This window comes from Bombyx mandarina, chromosome 23 (genome assembly GCF_030267445.1).
Source record: "Bombyx mandarina strain Sakado chromosome 23, ASM3026744v2".
NCBI lineage: Eukaryota > Metazoa > Arthropoda > Insecta > Lepidoptera > Bombycidae > Bombyx > Bombyx mandarina.
In genome coordinates, this window is record NC_143229.1 from 11,900,297 (window position 1) to 11,916,181 (window position 15,885).

The 15,885-nt window shown below is 38.3% G+C and overlaps 1 protein-coding gene across 2 annotated transcripts in view; it reads left to right on the forward strand.

The window, feature by feature from the left end:
- The window catches only part of Sb (serine proteinase stubble), a 133,963-nt gene that overhangs the window by 114,939 nt on the left and 3,139 nt on the right, over positions 1–15,885 (forward strand). For both annotated transcript variants that reach the window (XM_028178203.2, XM_089737828.1), the window contains exons 4-7: positions 12,397–12,564; positions 13,083–13,496; positions 14,007–14,258; positions 15,221–15,413. In XM_028178203.2, the coding sequence (XP_028034004.2) occupies positions 12,397–12,564; positions 13,083–13,496; positions 14,007–14,258; positions 15,221–15,413 (1,027 nt within the window). The remainder of the gene's footprint in view (positions 1–12,396; positions 12,565–13,082; positions 13,497–14,006; positions 14,259–15,220; positions 15,414–15,885) is intronic.

A 15,885-nucleotide genomic window follows, 5' to 3' on the forward strand; every position in this document is an offset into this window, starting at 1 on the left:
TACTGCTTTGCCATGCAAATCGCATCCTTGACTTCACATCATAAAGCTTACAGTTCTACGCGAATGTATTTTTGAAACAAAATTGACATAGCCACACGATTCTCGATTTTAAGGTCTACGTCATAAAAACCTAAATTCGCTAGTTATTTTTTTAGGAACGGCAACGATTTCATGAAAATGTCAAAAAGATGAAAGGTTTTAAATTATTCAGGTGTTTTAGTTTTTTTTTTTTCGCTCTGTGCAAAAAATATGTAACAGAATGTTAAATTAAGGGCTGTCGGAGTTTGAATAATGAAAAATGCAGTGTTTTGTAAATGAAAAACAAAAAATTTTTTGATGAGGATCGAGAGGGTTGGTTTGAAATGTTTACCAAACGAGTTCGAGTTGCTTGGCATTGTTGATCATAGTATCATAATAAATGAATCCTGTCATCTGCTTCTTGTTAAAAAACTGTATGAAAAATATACCTTTCCGAAAGAAATAAAATATTTTGATTTAACAAAAGTTTTCTTACAAACTGAATGAAAATTAAGATTGTTTACTAATATTACAAGTTTTTGACTAATGCATCGTTTAAATATATAGAGGTGTGCTATTAGCTGCCGTTGGTGACATACGCCACACTCCATGGGAGCAGTCAGACTCTTACTGGTGGTAGGAGGTCTTGCGAGTCTGCACGGGTAGGTACCACTACCCTGTCTATTTCTGCCGTTTCAAACCGAAACGCATCGGTTTGAAAGGCGGGGCGGGGCAGCCGTAGTTAAAAGTGAGACCTTAAAACTCATGTCCCAAGGTGGGTGGCGGAATTTACGTTGTAGTTGTCTACGGGATCCGGTAACCACTTAAAATCAAATGGGCCGTGAGCTCGTCCCCCTAACTAAGCAATAAAAAAAGAAGACGATCTCGCCATTTTTTTCTACTATCACACTGACGCTTAACCCCTGTCACAGTGTCTATTCAGGTATTGTTTTTGCGACATATCAAGAGACGTCTATGTAAGGTCTCAACGGTCGACAGAACATGATTTATCAACGTACTGACATGTCTTATGAACGCAATTTACCCAGGCCTGTACATCATCACATCATCACAAAGCAATCATTTCGAGTACATCCTCAAATACTTCCGCCCCCTAAAAAAAACTTCGTTATTTCTTTTCGGAGAGGGAAAATGAGGAATTCTCTCTACGACGACCACTTGACCTCAAAACCATTAAGTTCTCGTAAAAAGAAAGCGAAAAGGCAAACACAGGTGTTTGTGTAGTTTCCGCTGTGGGATTAACGTGCCGCGTGCGGCTCGACTTCAACATTGAGGCGTTTGCAATTGAATTAATATTTTTCACTTAAGAAAGTGTGTTTGTGTTATCTATACCAATATTATAAAGCTGAAGAGTTTGTTTGTTTGAACGCGCTAATCTCAGGAACTACTGGTCTGATTTGAAAAAAATTCTTTCAGTGTTAGATAGCCCATTTATCGAGGAAGGCTATACAACATTACGCTAAGACCAATACAAGCGGAGCACCAATAAAGAATGTTTCAAAATCGAGGTTATTTTTACCTTTTGAGAGCTTCCGCTGCGTGCGCTGCAGAAACGGTTAAAGTTTCGCTAAAATAATGTATGACAGAATTGTTCCCCTTTAAAAGATATAAAAAAAAGTCCGCGACAGCATATATGCTAAGGTTGGCTCACTATAACGACAAGAAGAAATGTTCTTAAGATCACGTTGTCGTGGACAAAATGATAGGACGCTCAGTGCACTGGTATCGAGGATTACGTCTAGGCCGACGTTCAAAATCCGTAGACAGGTATAGATTTTTCTAATGAAATACGTACTTACATATGTCGACAAATTACTTCCACGTGTAGGAATAATTTCGTGTAAAAGAGGTTATTCTTGCAAAAATTCCGCATCCTGCCTATTTCTATCGCAAAAGAGTAATGAGTTTCGATTTGAAAGTTGGGACACACATATGAGTGTATTATACAATTGAGACCTAGACTTATGTCTCAAGTGGGTTGACTATGTTGATCGACATTGTCATTGTCATGTTAATACTAGGCGGCCCGAGAGCTCTTTCATCCCTCTAAGTAGTAAAAGCATGTTAAAGGCATAAAAAAAACTACGAAATATACTACCGTGTCATATAAAGATAAATGTCAGTTTTCAATTGTTTTCTTACATTTTCGTCACACATCGAATTATATTTCATCATGTTGCGACTTGAGTTTAAATATGTTCTGCCGGTTGACTAATACATACATATAAGACACCGGTCTGTGATTGTGACGGCGCTGATTACAAGACACGACACGGAATCAATAACCAAATAAATTATACTTTGTAACGCGTGAATTTAAATCTGTCCATCTTACAATAAACTTTCCTCACTGCTTATATTTAAACGAAAACATTTTGATTGAGTAAAAATGTCCTTTTCATTACTGCTAAGCCGGTAAGAGTAACGCCATCTATCGCCGAATAGTCGAACGAATATCGAAGGATCTAGTAGCATCTACAACGCTCGAAAACTACAACGCCATCTATTGTCAGATAGTGGAAACATACAATGCTCGACTTTTGTGGAATATTCTCGACGATTCTAGGGATTTCGTCTTGACTATAAAAGCGTTGCAGAGATGGCACGCAGTAAGTCAGTAATCGGAACTACTCGAAGCGAAACAGCGAACGGATCACCTGAAGCGAAGCGGAAGAAGCGAATTGAGAGTTTTTTAGTGTTTGTGAAGTATTTAATTCTTCTATGTGCTAATACAGTGTTAACTTGTAATTCGGTATAATTTTATTTATCCCGAACCCCAGCGCGTAACATTACCATCTAAGGAGAGAGCCTATGTCATGGTCTACCATTGAGGAATGTTGGCACCACTCATTATTTAAAGAACGACGGTCATCATAACTTCATCTTACAAATAAGGTGCATTCTTTTAGGTAAATATTATAAATGAAAAAACAGACTTCTCGCGACGAAACAACGACAGTAGTATCCGTGTTGCACATTAAAATCTTAATCAGCTTCCCCGTAAACCGCGATATTAATATAAAGTTAATTGTTCAAAGCTATATAATTTCCCTGTTTCGCACTTAAACAACAACTCGTTTTAATAATTAAGAGCGGGTATTTCGAGCCGTTAGCCGAATGCCCGAGGCCTTTCTTACCATCAATAATTAATCAAAAGATTTAGAATTACCCTGTTTAGGTTCTGAATAAGTCGGTGGCCACGAAGTTTGCGCCTAGGGCTCAGTTATAAGATCGACCGATCGAACAAGCTATGCTATTTACGAGATTTTGTATGTTTTACTTGTTAAATGGCTGGGTTTTACTATCTCATTACAGTTAGTTAGTTAGTTATGTATTCACGAGCTTTTGCTACCATCAGGCAGGTAGTCGGTATCACCATCCTGTTTGTTAGTGCCGCCAAGCATGCCTTCTTCGTCTGTTAGGGGTGGGAGAGTCGGAATGCAATATCTTTGTCTTTATTTGACCTTGTAGCTTAAGTAATGTGGCACCGTTCACGTTGGTATGTCTATATACTGTTTATTTTGCCAATCTGTAGCACTGATTTAAATAAAATTATCATATAAGACCTTCTAGTATCTATTCTATATCTATCTAGTATGTACATACTAGTCTTATTAGAATAATTAATTGTATTTATAATTGAACATATTCTTTTTTAATCTATAAGTGCACCGCTGTTAATTTGTTTCCTTAGATGATTCTTATCCACCTTGTGCTTTTTGTATTTGTAAACTTGTGTACAATAAAGCATAATCTACTCATTGTATTTTTTAGGTAAATTGTGATTTATTATGTCTTATTAATTTTGAGGCGCTTTTTCATTTTAGGCAAAACAGTACAGTACTTCGATTTAGACTAATTGGCCAGTTTTCGAATACTAATTTGAACTAAATCATTTTATATGTGATTTATAAGCGATTCGAATAGTAAATAATTCTGAATCGATTGTCGAGCATTACCGCGAAGCCATAAACAGTGCGCGGATGATGTTAAGTTGGACGCACTTTCCCCGGGCGTTAAGTCTCGTGCGAAGATCGCATCAATGAAGGCTTCGAGAGAGCCACTAAGGAAGCAAGGGATAAGATAATAGCGTTTTTTTCTTATACTACTAGCTATCAAAGGCGGCTTCACCCGCGCGGTCATAGAAAAATGTCAGTGTTGTGTCCCATGAGAATAAGAAGTTTTTTCGGGATAAAATGTAGCTTAAGTCACTTTTCTGGCATAAAATTATCACATTAATAAAATCATGTCAATTTTAGTTGTCATTTCTTTTACCAACGTATAGTGTAGATATAACGGGTATCCATGCAGAAAAAAAAACGTATAATTGAAGAATCTCTTTCATGGTGGTTAGGGGTCGGTTAAGCTGTTAACAGCTGTATATAATTATTGCTTAGTCTACCAGAAAAGTATAAGGTATTAATACTATGTGAGTTTGAAGACGACGTTTTGTCATTAAAATTTTTAACATATTGTCTACATTTTAATGGCAGTTGAAATTAATGTAAGAAATGTAGAAACAACTGATTTTATACTAAACCTCCGAAAACAATAAAAAAAAAATATATATATAGACGGTTTCTCTCATAACTTGGACCGCAGCCTAAGAAACCGGTAGCCTGTTCTAGTCCCAACGTACAATATATTCCGAACGATTTATCGCTATTGGAAAATTATTTTTCGATGAAAATCCTCTAACAAAATACGAGTAGGAAACTAGTGAGACTTAACCGTTGATCAAAATACATTGCAACAAACATGTTGAAATACTTCAGAACTTGAAAATAGAGGTTGTATGGAAATAGAAAAGGTGTAGACTTGTAAAAATCTAACCTTATAATAATTCATACCTTGCTTTTTTAATAACTGGAAAGTAATTAGGTGACTTGATGTATTTATATTAGCAAGCTCAAGAATCCAAATGTATATAAGTTTGGGCTGAATTCAGGACCAATCTTGAATAAACTAATTAGCAGAGAATTGAATTGCAAATTTTTTTGTTCCCATGATTTTTCTGATCTTTAATTTAGATGGTCCCAAAGAAAATTAGTCTTGAAAGAAAACTGCGGTTCAATTAATCGTTATAAATGGCAGTCTGTATTCATTATATTGTCCAAAGTTACGCCAACAATCGTCCATTTCTTTTCTTTTCAAGAAACTTTTCTTTCTTTTAAATTGAAAACTAGCATCAGCCTAATATTAATTGTCAAAGAACACAATTTTTTAAGCTATTGCATAGATTTTATCGCGGGCCTTGAGCTCGGCTTGAGAGCGGAATTATGAAATTCCGTAACGATAAAAACCTTCCACCCCTCACTACGCCTACTATGTAGTAGTATGTAGCTCGCGTTCAACTCATTCACACGTTACGCTTGTGTAGTGTTTAAAGTAAGGAGTCTCAACACCGACTTAAGTATTATCAAAATATGTGATATAATTTCGTGGGTAACACAACGATAGCGCGATTCAGCTTTTGCGTCAAGCGCCATCTGTCGGCGACAAACGGAATTGTAAAATAGAAAATTATATCACATTACAATGCGTTGGGTGTGCCATTTTCTATCGCTTAGTCGAATAATTTTATTACTACTCCTACTACTCATTCCGTGATTGGAGTGGCATTAAAAATAAACTAGCTAAACCGTTGATTCTGGACGAATGAGACTTAGAACTAGCATCCAAAGACGTGTCTCTATCCTATGTAGCGCCCTCTAGTGAGTGCGCGGTCAAAATGGAATACTCACAATGTAGCAGATTCATTGAAAGTTAGCCCACTGAGTTTCTCGCCGGATCTTATTTTATTACTGGTGGTAGGACCTCTTGTGAGTCCGCGCGGGTGGGTACCACCACCCTGCCTATTTCTGCCGTGATGCAGTAATGCGTTTCGGTTTGAAGGGTGGGGCAGCCGTTGTAACTATACTTGAGACCTTAGAACTTGTATCTCAAGGTGGGTGGCGCATTTACGTTGTAGATGTCTATGGGTTCCAGTAACCACTTAACACCAGGTGGGCTGTGAGCTCGTCCACATATCTAGGAAATAAAAAAATAAAAAAACTTTCCAATTTTCGTGGTCACTCAATAAAATATGCGAGATTAAGCCGTAAAATTGTATTAATTATATCTAAGAGTCAGTAAAATAAAAAAAAAAACGGATAATATGTTTTCCAGCGAGTCGGTATTGCAAAGTTTATATACCTTCAGCTTTAAATTTTATTAGTTTCACATTCTAACAACCTTAAAACAAGCAATGATCGTTTCAATTTAACTGTCAAACGCCTGTTTGTTGTGCCGACTTGCAAATCAGATTCAGACTAACGGATAAGTAAAATATTTACTGTGATCCGCGATTTGTTCGTGAATTTATCTTTAGTTAAGAACGAGAATTTGTTGGTTCGAATTGTTGATAATATTGCATGAAGTTGTCGCTGTGAATGCAACATAAATAACTTTGAATCATAGACATGAAGATTGGCAGCGTGGAGAGCCTAGATAAGTTTTTTTGCTGGCTGCCCCACCATTCAAACCGAAACGCATTATTGCTTCACGACAGAAATAGGCAGGGCGGTGGTACCTACCCGTGCGGACTCACAAGAGTACCTACCACCAGTAATTACGCAAATTATAATTTTGCGAGTTTGATTTTTATTACACGATGTTATCCCTTCACCGTGGAAGTTAACCGTGTACATTTGTTAAGTACGTATTTCATTAGAAAAATCGGTACCCGCCTGCGGGATTCGAACACCGGTGCATCGCTAGATACGAATGCAGCGGACGTTATCCTTTGGGCCACGACGACTTCAACTTCAATTCTTAACTTTGTAATTAAAGGTGCGTTTTATTTGTTATTAGCTTCAACAGTTTAATGTTTTTAATTGAAGTAGGCAGCGGCTTGGCTCTGCTCCTGGCGTTGCTGAAGTCCATGGGCGACGGTAACCACTTACCATCAGGTGGGCCGTACGCTCGTCTTCCTACAAAGGCAATAAAAAAAAAAAAACTTCATTAAGTTCACTCCATTCGAATAGCTGAAAAAGTCGTTTTTGTTATGTATTTTTTCCATATTTTAAACTTTAAATGGCTCTCCTGTAAAGTTGAAAAACTGTCGCTTAGACCAAATAAATAGTCTTTCACTCGTCGATATATAGAATAAAAAACTTCAGAGGTGTCAAGGGACACCCGGATGGAACGAAGTTCCTTTCGATTAATTAGTGAAGGAATTGTAATTTTTTTTTTAAGTTATCATAATAAATTACGGCATTATGAAGAAGAAAAAAACAATACTATGAACTAAATTGCTATTGTTGAAACGCTATCTCGAGAAACTGCACTCATTACGCGGACCAATCGGATACGAGCAATGTCACGCAATAAGCGCCTACACGTTGATTGGTCAGAATGACGGATCTAAAAAGTGTCGTGACAACTTTTCGTAAGAATTTTTTCCGTCAAGCCCCCTTTCACAACGCGCGATAATTAACTTCGTTCCAATAAAATAATGTACATTGCGGTTAGTTGTCACAATGTATTCTGCCTATCAACAGTCGCGATTGAAGACCTAATACCTAGTATTCCATAAATCCGAAGCCCCGTTCTATGTTCCTTGACATTAAGTTATACAGTTGATAAAATCGACACATAAAATTGTATTGTATCGATATTTTTTTTCCTACTCAATCAGCGTTGCTTATCTCGTTGAATTAATATCGATACTTGGAAGTTTGTTTTCTTGGCTTGCGGTTTTATGTTAATTTGAATCGAGTTTCTTATCGATTTGCAGAGCAGTAGAGTTGTGTTGTGGAAATGTGATAAGTAAGAATGGCTTTTGAAATAATTGCCGAGATAGGACATTTCAACATGACACGAATTACGATTTAAATAAAGATTTTAGATTTATTAAGTCGTTTTTTAGTGTCGATAATAAAAAAATGCATTAATTTATTTTCATGTTGATTATAATTATTATTGTTAAATCGTTGTAGTTTTGGAAATAATATTGAATATGTAATAGGTAATAATTAATTGGTAATAGGTTACCTGTAAAAAATCTCAAGTTAATCTAACGTTCAACAACTCTATGTCATTTTTTTTATTGCTTAGGTAGGTTGATGAGCTCACGCCCAATTTGGTGTTAAGTGGTTACCGGAGCCCATAGACATCTACAACGTAAAGGCCGCCACCCACCTTGAGATATGAGTTCTAAGGTCTCAGTATAGTTACAACGGCTGCCCTCCCCTTCAACCCGAAACGCATTACCGCTTCACGGTAGAAATAGGCAGGATGGTGGTACCTATCCGTGCGGACTCACAAGGCGTCCTACCACCAGTAAAACATATAATACATACAAAGCTTATAAGAAGCTTATTGTTGAGAAGGCCTATTTTAAGGTTATATAAGGTTAAGGTTATATAAGGAAAGGGTACCTTGATTTTGCCCACAAAATATAATTGACATTTAGGCATCGACCTTGTATGCCTATTGGCTTCGATTAGCAGTAACACCGACCAAGTGGCCTGTGAGTTCTTTAAATTACCCACAAAAATAAAAATCCACCCTTAAAGCATTCCTAAGTCACTCAATTCTAATCTAGTCTTTTCTCATAAACACGGGCGATGCGTGTGAAGGAATTATTCTCGGAGTCGTGACTTTAGAAATTAAAGATTTTCGATATAAATGCGAGCGTGCGGCGGAAACTTTCGACATAAGTACCTACGTAATTACGCGTATTTAGAACTGAAACGTTGTAGGTGCAAATGATTAGTTATTTGATATCATACATAGACACAGCCCACTGAGTTTCTCGCCGGATCTTCTTAGTGGATCGCAATTCTGATCCAATGATAGATTCAGCGAAGCACTGCTCTTGCTAGGGCTAGGCAATTCTCTCAGGTAGAGCCCGTGAGCTCACTTACCGGTTCGCGCGTAATTGAAATAGGCCTTTAGAGTACCAACAAATAAGGTAGGGACAAAAAGATATTAGACTCTCAGTGGATCGTGATTCCGTTCCGATGGTAGAGGTAGCGAAGCACTGCTCTTGCTAGTGCTAGTGTTAGCAATTCTTTCAGGTAGAGCCTGTGAGGTCACTTACCGGTCCGCGCGTAATTAGGGTCGATACCAGCGATAAGGGTAGGAAAAAATTAGACCGATTCTGCGGCATAGTAACCAGCGGTTCTGACTGCTGGGCCGAGGATCATGGGTTCGATTTCCTCATCCAGCAAACATTCGTGTAACGAACATATTGGTTTGCTATTTGTCTGGGTGTCATATCATCATATCTACATAGTCAAATGTCTTTAAGTACTATTTAAGTTTAATCAGTTTTTGGTTCTCAAAGCGAATCCTAGTTAGGAATCAAATGACCGCGGGTGATTTGTCCCAAATTATTTAATATGAATGAATACGCTTTTAGTAGTTTCGTTTCTAAGTAAGGATGTAACGGAATCTTCGAACATGACTTCCACCCACTTAAGAACGTCCAATTAACGTGAAATTTAGCACGCTTTTCGAGGACATAGATGAATATATTAATTTGATTTAAGTTTGTTCCATTATCCTGACCGGGATCTTTAGTATAACCGATTTTATTGAAGTGAAAACTTCTTTAGAATCGTTGTGATTTCAAACCGGATGCAACGGAAAAAACGACAGGTAAGAGACACAAATACAAAAATGTGTAGGATGAAGCCAGCAAAGAATGAGACAGAAATATACATACTATTTAATACAGCGCCATCTGTGAGATTTTTTAATACTAACGTGTGTATGAAAGCTCTTGTAGTGAATTTTAATTTAGGATTATACGTGAAATTAAAATATCAATTCACAGAGGGCGCTACCTTAAAATTATTTACTAATGACAAAATTTTACATATACTTAAGACGTTTAGGATAATTGTATTTTAATTTTGGAAGGTTTCACTTCTACCACGTGTGAATTGCACACATTTTGTTTTTTTTTATATCTGAAGATGCGATAGTATCTTACCTCTAGTGCCCGTTTGAGCTGTGTGCCGGGACATGCATAGGTCAATCACGCATTATCACGCATAGGTAACTAACTAAATAATAAACGAGCTTAGCTGGTTTTTTTTTTTGTTAAATTATGTTCGTTAGAAATTACATTTAAATACGAATTACATATTGATAAATTGATGAAATATGAATAATGTTTTTCGATCTTACCGACAGTATAATAAAAAAATATGAACTGGTCATTTAAAGAAAAAATCAAAATTATCGATAAAGTTGACTATTGAAAACACGAATAAAACAACATTTTCTGAAAATAAATCGTAGCTAGATCGATTTATCGCCCCCAAAATGCCCTGTATACTAAGTTTTATGAAAATCGTTGGAGCCGTTTCCGAGATTCAGATTACATATATAATTATATACAAGAATTGTTTGCTTAAAGATAATATAAGATAAGATAGCAGGATCAACAAGGGAATTTCATACGTTTTGCTATATAGGACGAAAGATTTAACCAATAATTAATTAGAAGAACCAATTTTTACCATGTATATAATAGGAAGAAACATATTGTGGATATAACCGTTACAGTGTACCCTTTTGGTACAAGATTTGTGAATCTACCTACAAATAATTTTATTAAATATATTTTTCTCTTTGAGAATTTCTACAAGCTTTATACACGAATCCATCTTTTATCGTTCTTTCTATTAGTGAAAATCATATTAAAATATGTTGCATGATTTAGAAGAAATAAGCGTAGAAACGCACTAAGTATTTTTTTTTTTTTTCCTATCTATGCTGATAGCCTTGAGAGGCTATTTCAGCTTCGCCCTAACGTTAGTAGGAGAGCTCGCGGGGCTCAACCGGAGGTTGCTAACACTGACCCTAGCAAGAGCAGTGCTTCGCAGAATCTACCACCGGATCGGAAACGCGACCCACTGAGAAGATCCGGCGAGAAACTCAGTGGGCTGTGTCTATGGGTTAGTTCGCTCGTCGAGCCCTTCGTCGCAAGCGACGGGTTCGACGAGGACGGTGACCGGTGCTTGTGGTGCCTAAAAGCACCGTTAACGGATCAGGAGGATCCGTAATGACGTGCTTTGGGCGACGTCGACGGTTTACCATTCGGTCTACTGGGTCGGGTATGTAATTTCCAGCGGCTACGATGAGAGTGTTCTCATGTCGTGCCGCCTTCTCAAAATGGCGCAGCGCACTAAGGCAGCAATGACTGTGTTTTATACTATTTGAAGATAATTATTATAAGGACAAACAAACCACAAAACACTTAAGATTTAAACGTCTACTACATACTCGCATAATTACTCGTATCTTGGTGTGTTTTTATATTAATTCTAGGATCAAATATAATTTACGATCAATTTAAAATACTCCCCGCGCATTGCACGAAGCTCCGGCATGATTCTTCTCATAAAATAGTTATACAGGGCGGAATGGATTGTATTTGTAAATATAATTAAACTAACGAATCAATTAGCGAGCTCTGATCTAGAGCAAAAAAAATTGTATTTTAGGTAATCATATATATTATAAAAAATGGTGCGCGTGTAACTTGATGCGCGTGAAAGAAGTGAAACTTCTTTTGCTTGAAACTTGTATAGTGGATTTCTTCATTTTTCATCCTTAAATCAAATTTCTCTTGTAATAGGGAATGCTGTGTAAGAGAAACGAACTAGTTCGCTTTGTCCTTTTCCTCTCTCCACGGTTGAGTGGTTCGCGAGACGCTCTGTCTATTTTCTTACTCTTGCTCTTCCTAAATTGTATCTTTTATCTCTAGCCGTAACGAATCTGTCGCGAGTTAAACTATTTTACTATCAACGTGCCTAAAGGAGTTTCACTTCAAAAATACGTGGACGTGTGAAGTCGTCGTAGCCTACAGGATAAGACGTCCAGTGCATTCGAATGCGATGGAACGGTATTCGAATCCCGCAGGCGTTTACCAATTTTTCTGATGAAATAGGTACTTAACAAATGTTCACGATTGACTTCCACGGAGAAGGAATAACATATTATAGTAAAAATCAATCCCACACAAATTATAATTTGCGTAAGTCCTGGTGGTAGGACATATTTTGAGTCCGCACGAGTAGGTACCACCGCCCTGCCTATTTTCTGCCGTGAAGCAGTAATGCGTTTCGGTTTGAAGGGTGAGACAGCCGTTGTAACTATACTGAGACCTTAGAACTTATATCTCAAGGTGGGTGGCGCATTTACGTTGTAGATGTCTATGGGCTCCAGTAATCACTTAACACCAGATGGGCTGTGAGCTCATCCACCCATCTAAGCAATAAACAAACAAAAAAACTTGGTTTTGGTTGTCGCAAAAATTTTCGTATGATCGTGTTCTTTAGGTCATCCTTCTTGTTTCAGGTTACCAATTGCTATCAGGCAAGTCCTGTAAAGCAGGCAGCGCGATAGGCAAGTGCATGTTCGTGCAGGAGTGCATTAGACAAGGCGGCACCCACACTGGCGTGTGCGTCGATGGCTTTATCTTCGCGTCTTGCTGTCGGTTACCGGAGAAACCAATTAATCTAGAAGGTACTTAATGACTATTTTTGCATATTATAATTTGCGTAATTACTGGTGGTAGGACCTCTTGTGAGTCCGCGCGGGTAGGTACCGCCACTCCGCCTATTTCTGCCGTGAAGCAGTAATGCGTTTCGGTTCGAAGGGTGGGGCAGCCGTTGTAGCTATACTAAGACCTTAGAACTTATATCTCAAAGTAGGTGGCGGCATTTACGTTGTAGATGTCTATGGGCTCCGGTAACCACTTAACGCCAGGTGGTGGCTCGTCCACCAACCTAAGCAATAAAAAAAAACGAATAATCTAATAATAAATGTGAGTTTAATGTGAGTGAGTAGTATCTAGATTTTTTATATTTATCTTAGAATAATCCAGTCTGAGAAATAAACATTTTAATTAATTTATTTTACAAATTTCTACGATGCCACCTGGTCTATCCGATTCAGTTGAAGCTTTTTAAAGTTGTCATTATTGTTATTTTTAGAAGGGATTGTAATTTCTATCAAATTTGATTTTAAGCATTTCCTTTCAGGCACCCATAATCCAGTTACAATCACGGAACGCACGTTTTCAGCGCCATCTAGTAGCACAACTACTACAACCGAGCAATCTTCATCGTCAACGCAAGCGACGCGGCCCAGCTATCAAACTCAACGGCCGTCGTTCATGACTAAACCGATAGATGGCGCTCCTACATCTTACGGATACCGGCCACCGGAAATCAACATACCTTCTTTAAGCAATTTAGATACGAGTAGCGAACAAAATAGTGATATAGTTAATAAAATATCATATAACATTGTAAATAAATACCAAAATGTACATAGGCCGAACGGTGATGCGGATGCTAGTCCCCATAACAAGATTTCGTCTAGTCTTAGCATAATACCTGGGGCGAGACCCATGGCTGTTTCTGAGCAGCACGCTGAAAACAGTGTTCCTGCAGGTCAGTAAATATTTTTCTTACTTCATTTAGCGGCATCTAACGTGATAAAAGTGTACTATAATAATAAACTTTTAAACGTTGCTTGTGCAGTAGTACCAATAAAACTTAACAGATGTCACTATTATCAAGGTTTTACATATCACATCACTAATTTAAACAAAGCAAACACTCCTCTCGGTGCTTTTAAACTCTTCAAGCACCGGTCACCCTCCTCTTCGAACTTGTCGACTCCGACGAAGAGTTTGACGTGCGAACTAGCCCATAGACACAACCCACTGAGCTTCTGGCAGGATGTTCTCGGTGGGTCGCGATTTCGATCTGGTAGTAAATTCAGCGAAGCACTGCTCTTGTTAGGGCTACTGTTAGCAATTCTCTCAGGTTGAGCCCGTGAGCTCACCTACCGGTCCGGGTGAAGTTGGAATAGTCCCTAGGCTACCAACGATTACGTAGGGATAAAATAAAATAAAAACTAATTTATAAAAATGTAATATTGCTGCTTTTTAATTACAGCTCAGTATATGTCGAGACCAAGCAACATGAACACTGCCCATTGGCAAGTGACAACTGAGCCGAATTTCATAACGAAACCTCGTCCATCATGGGAGAAGCCGGCTGGCAAACCGAAGCCTACAAAGAAGTTCACAACCACGACGAGTAAGCCTCACAAGAACTACTTGAAGCCGGGTTCCATGGGAACCGTTATCAACAAGATTGACCACTCAACCCCAGAAATGCAGACGACGGCCGCTACAAATGCGGCCGGTATGTATTTAAAACCCAAACCTTTTTTTTTCTATTGAACTGTACAGGCAGACAAGCTTGTGATCTATCTGTACTAAGTGTGAGTTTTTAACGTTCTCGATAGCGTAAAAGTTAAATCAAATTGTATGTAGTTGGAACAGCGCCCCTAGCGGCAAACGTAAGCATGCGTTCCAACGCCATACAGATTTGAGTGAACTTTTACGCTATCGAGAGCGTTAAAAAACTCGTAGGTACTAAGCACATTGGTGTCAGTTTACTTGAGCCAGTAGATATTACAACGTGAATGCGGCCAATTACTGATACTTACGGTGGATGACTCAATGTTGTTGAATACAAAGTAAGTTGTCTACCTTTCAAACCGAAACAAAACAAAATTCAATCATAATCAGTTACGGCTCAAGATTCTAATTCATTTAATTTATTGCATTTGTTTTGACGCACGAAAAAGTGTCACGTTCCGCCTGAGCGTGCAAGCGAGAGCGCGGAACAACCGATAGAGAGGCACGAACGGCCCAAGCTTTGGCTTGTGACACATTTATCTCTCTTCTCGCGTGACGTCGAGCTAGCAGTGTGAATAGCCATGTTATCACGTAAAACTATAGACCGTAAACCGATTGTACAGACAACCAATTATTTGTTTCGTTTATTGAAAAACTGTATTTAAAAAAAAAAATGCGCTTTTCATATAAAAAAATGACTAAGAAATATGTTTATATGGGAGTAAATTGTCTTTAATTGGTTTGTTTTTTTGTATTTACCTTTTTTTCTATGAGGCTATTCCAGCTATGTTATGACGGGTAGGTGAGCTCACGGGCTCAACCTAAGAGAATTTGCTGACGCTGGCCCCAACAAGAGCAGCGCTTCGCAGAATCGACAACCGGATCGGAATCGCTCATCCGGCTAGAAACTCAGTAGGTTGCTTATTTCATAGTATTTGAATATAAATTAATTTTTGTGTACAGAATGTGGTGTGACTTCAATGTGGCCGCGACCAGAGACCCGCATCATGGGCGGGAAGGACTCCAGCTTCGGTCGCTGGCCGTGGCAAGTGTCTGTGAGGAGGACATCGTTCTTCGGTTTTTCCTCGACTCACCGTTGCGGAGGGGCCATCATTAACGAAGGGTGGATCGCAACCGCGGGACATTGCGTTGACGAGTAAGTTAATAGTTCGTTGTGTTCACACAGTTAAGTGGTTGTTGGACGTCAGAGCTAGCAGTTCGAATAGTTCTGCTACGTTATCACGTAAAACTATCGTCCGTAAACCGACTTTACGAACAATCAATTAATATTTTTAAGCTATTGCATAGCTTTTAACGCGGGCTTTGAGCGCGGCGACCGAATCAAGAAATTCTGTAACGAAAATAAAACCTAACCCTCCCCACTTCACCTACCATGTGACTCACGTTCAACACACATCACACGTTGCGTTTGTGTAATGTTTGTGAATAAGCGCGCGGCGTGACGTCGCACTGCATGCGCATCATGAAAAGTCTGCCCATCTCTCTCTTGCGCGGTCTAGCTTATGAGTGTGAAGGGGACAGTTAATGTTTTGCTTTTGTTAATATTTATAAATATAGCGTGATCTTATTTCATTATTGTTTTAATATTAAATTATTATTGTCTACTT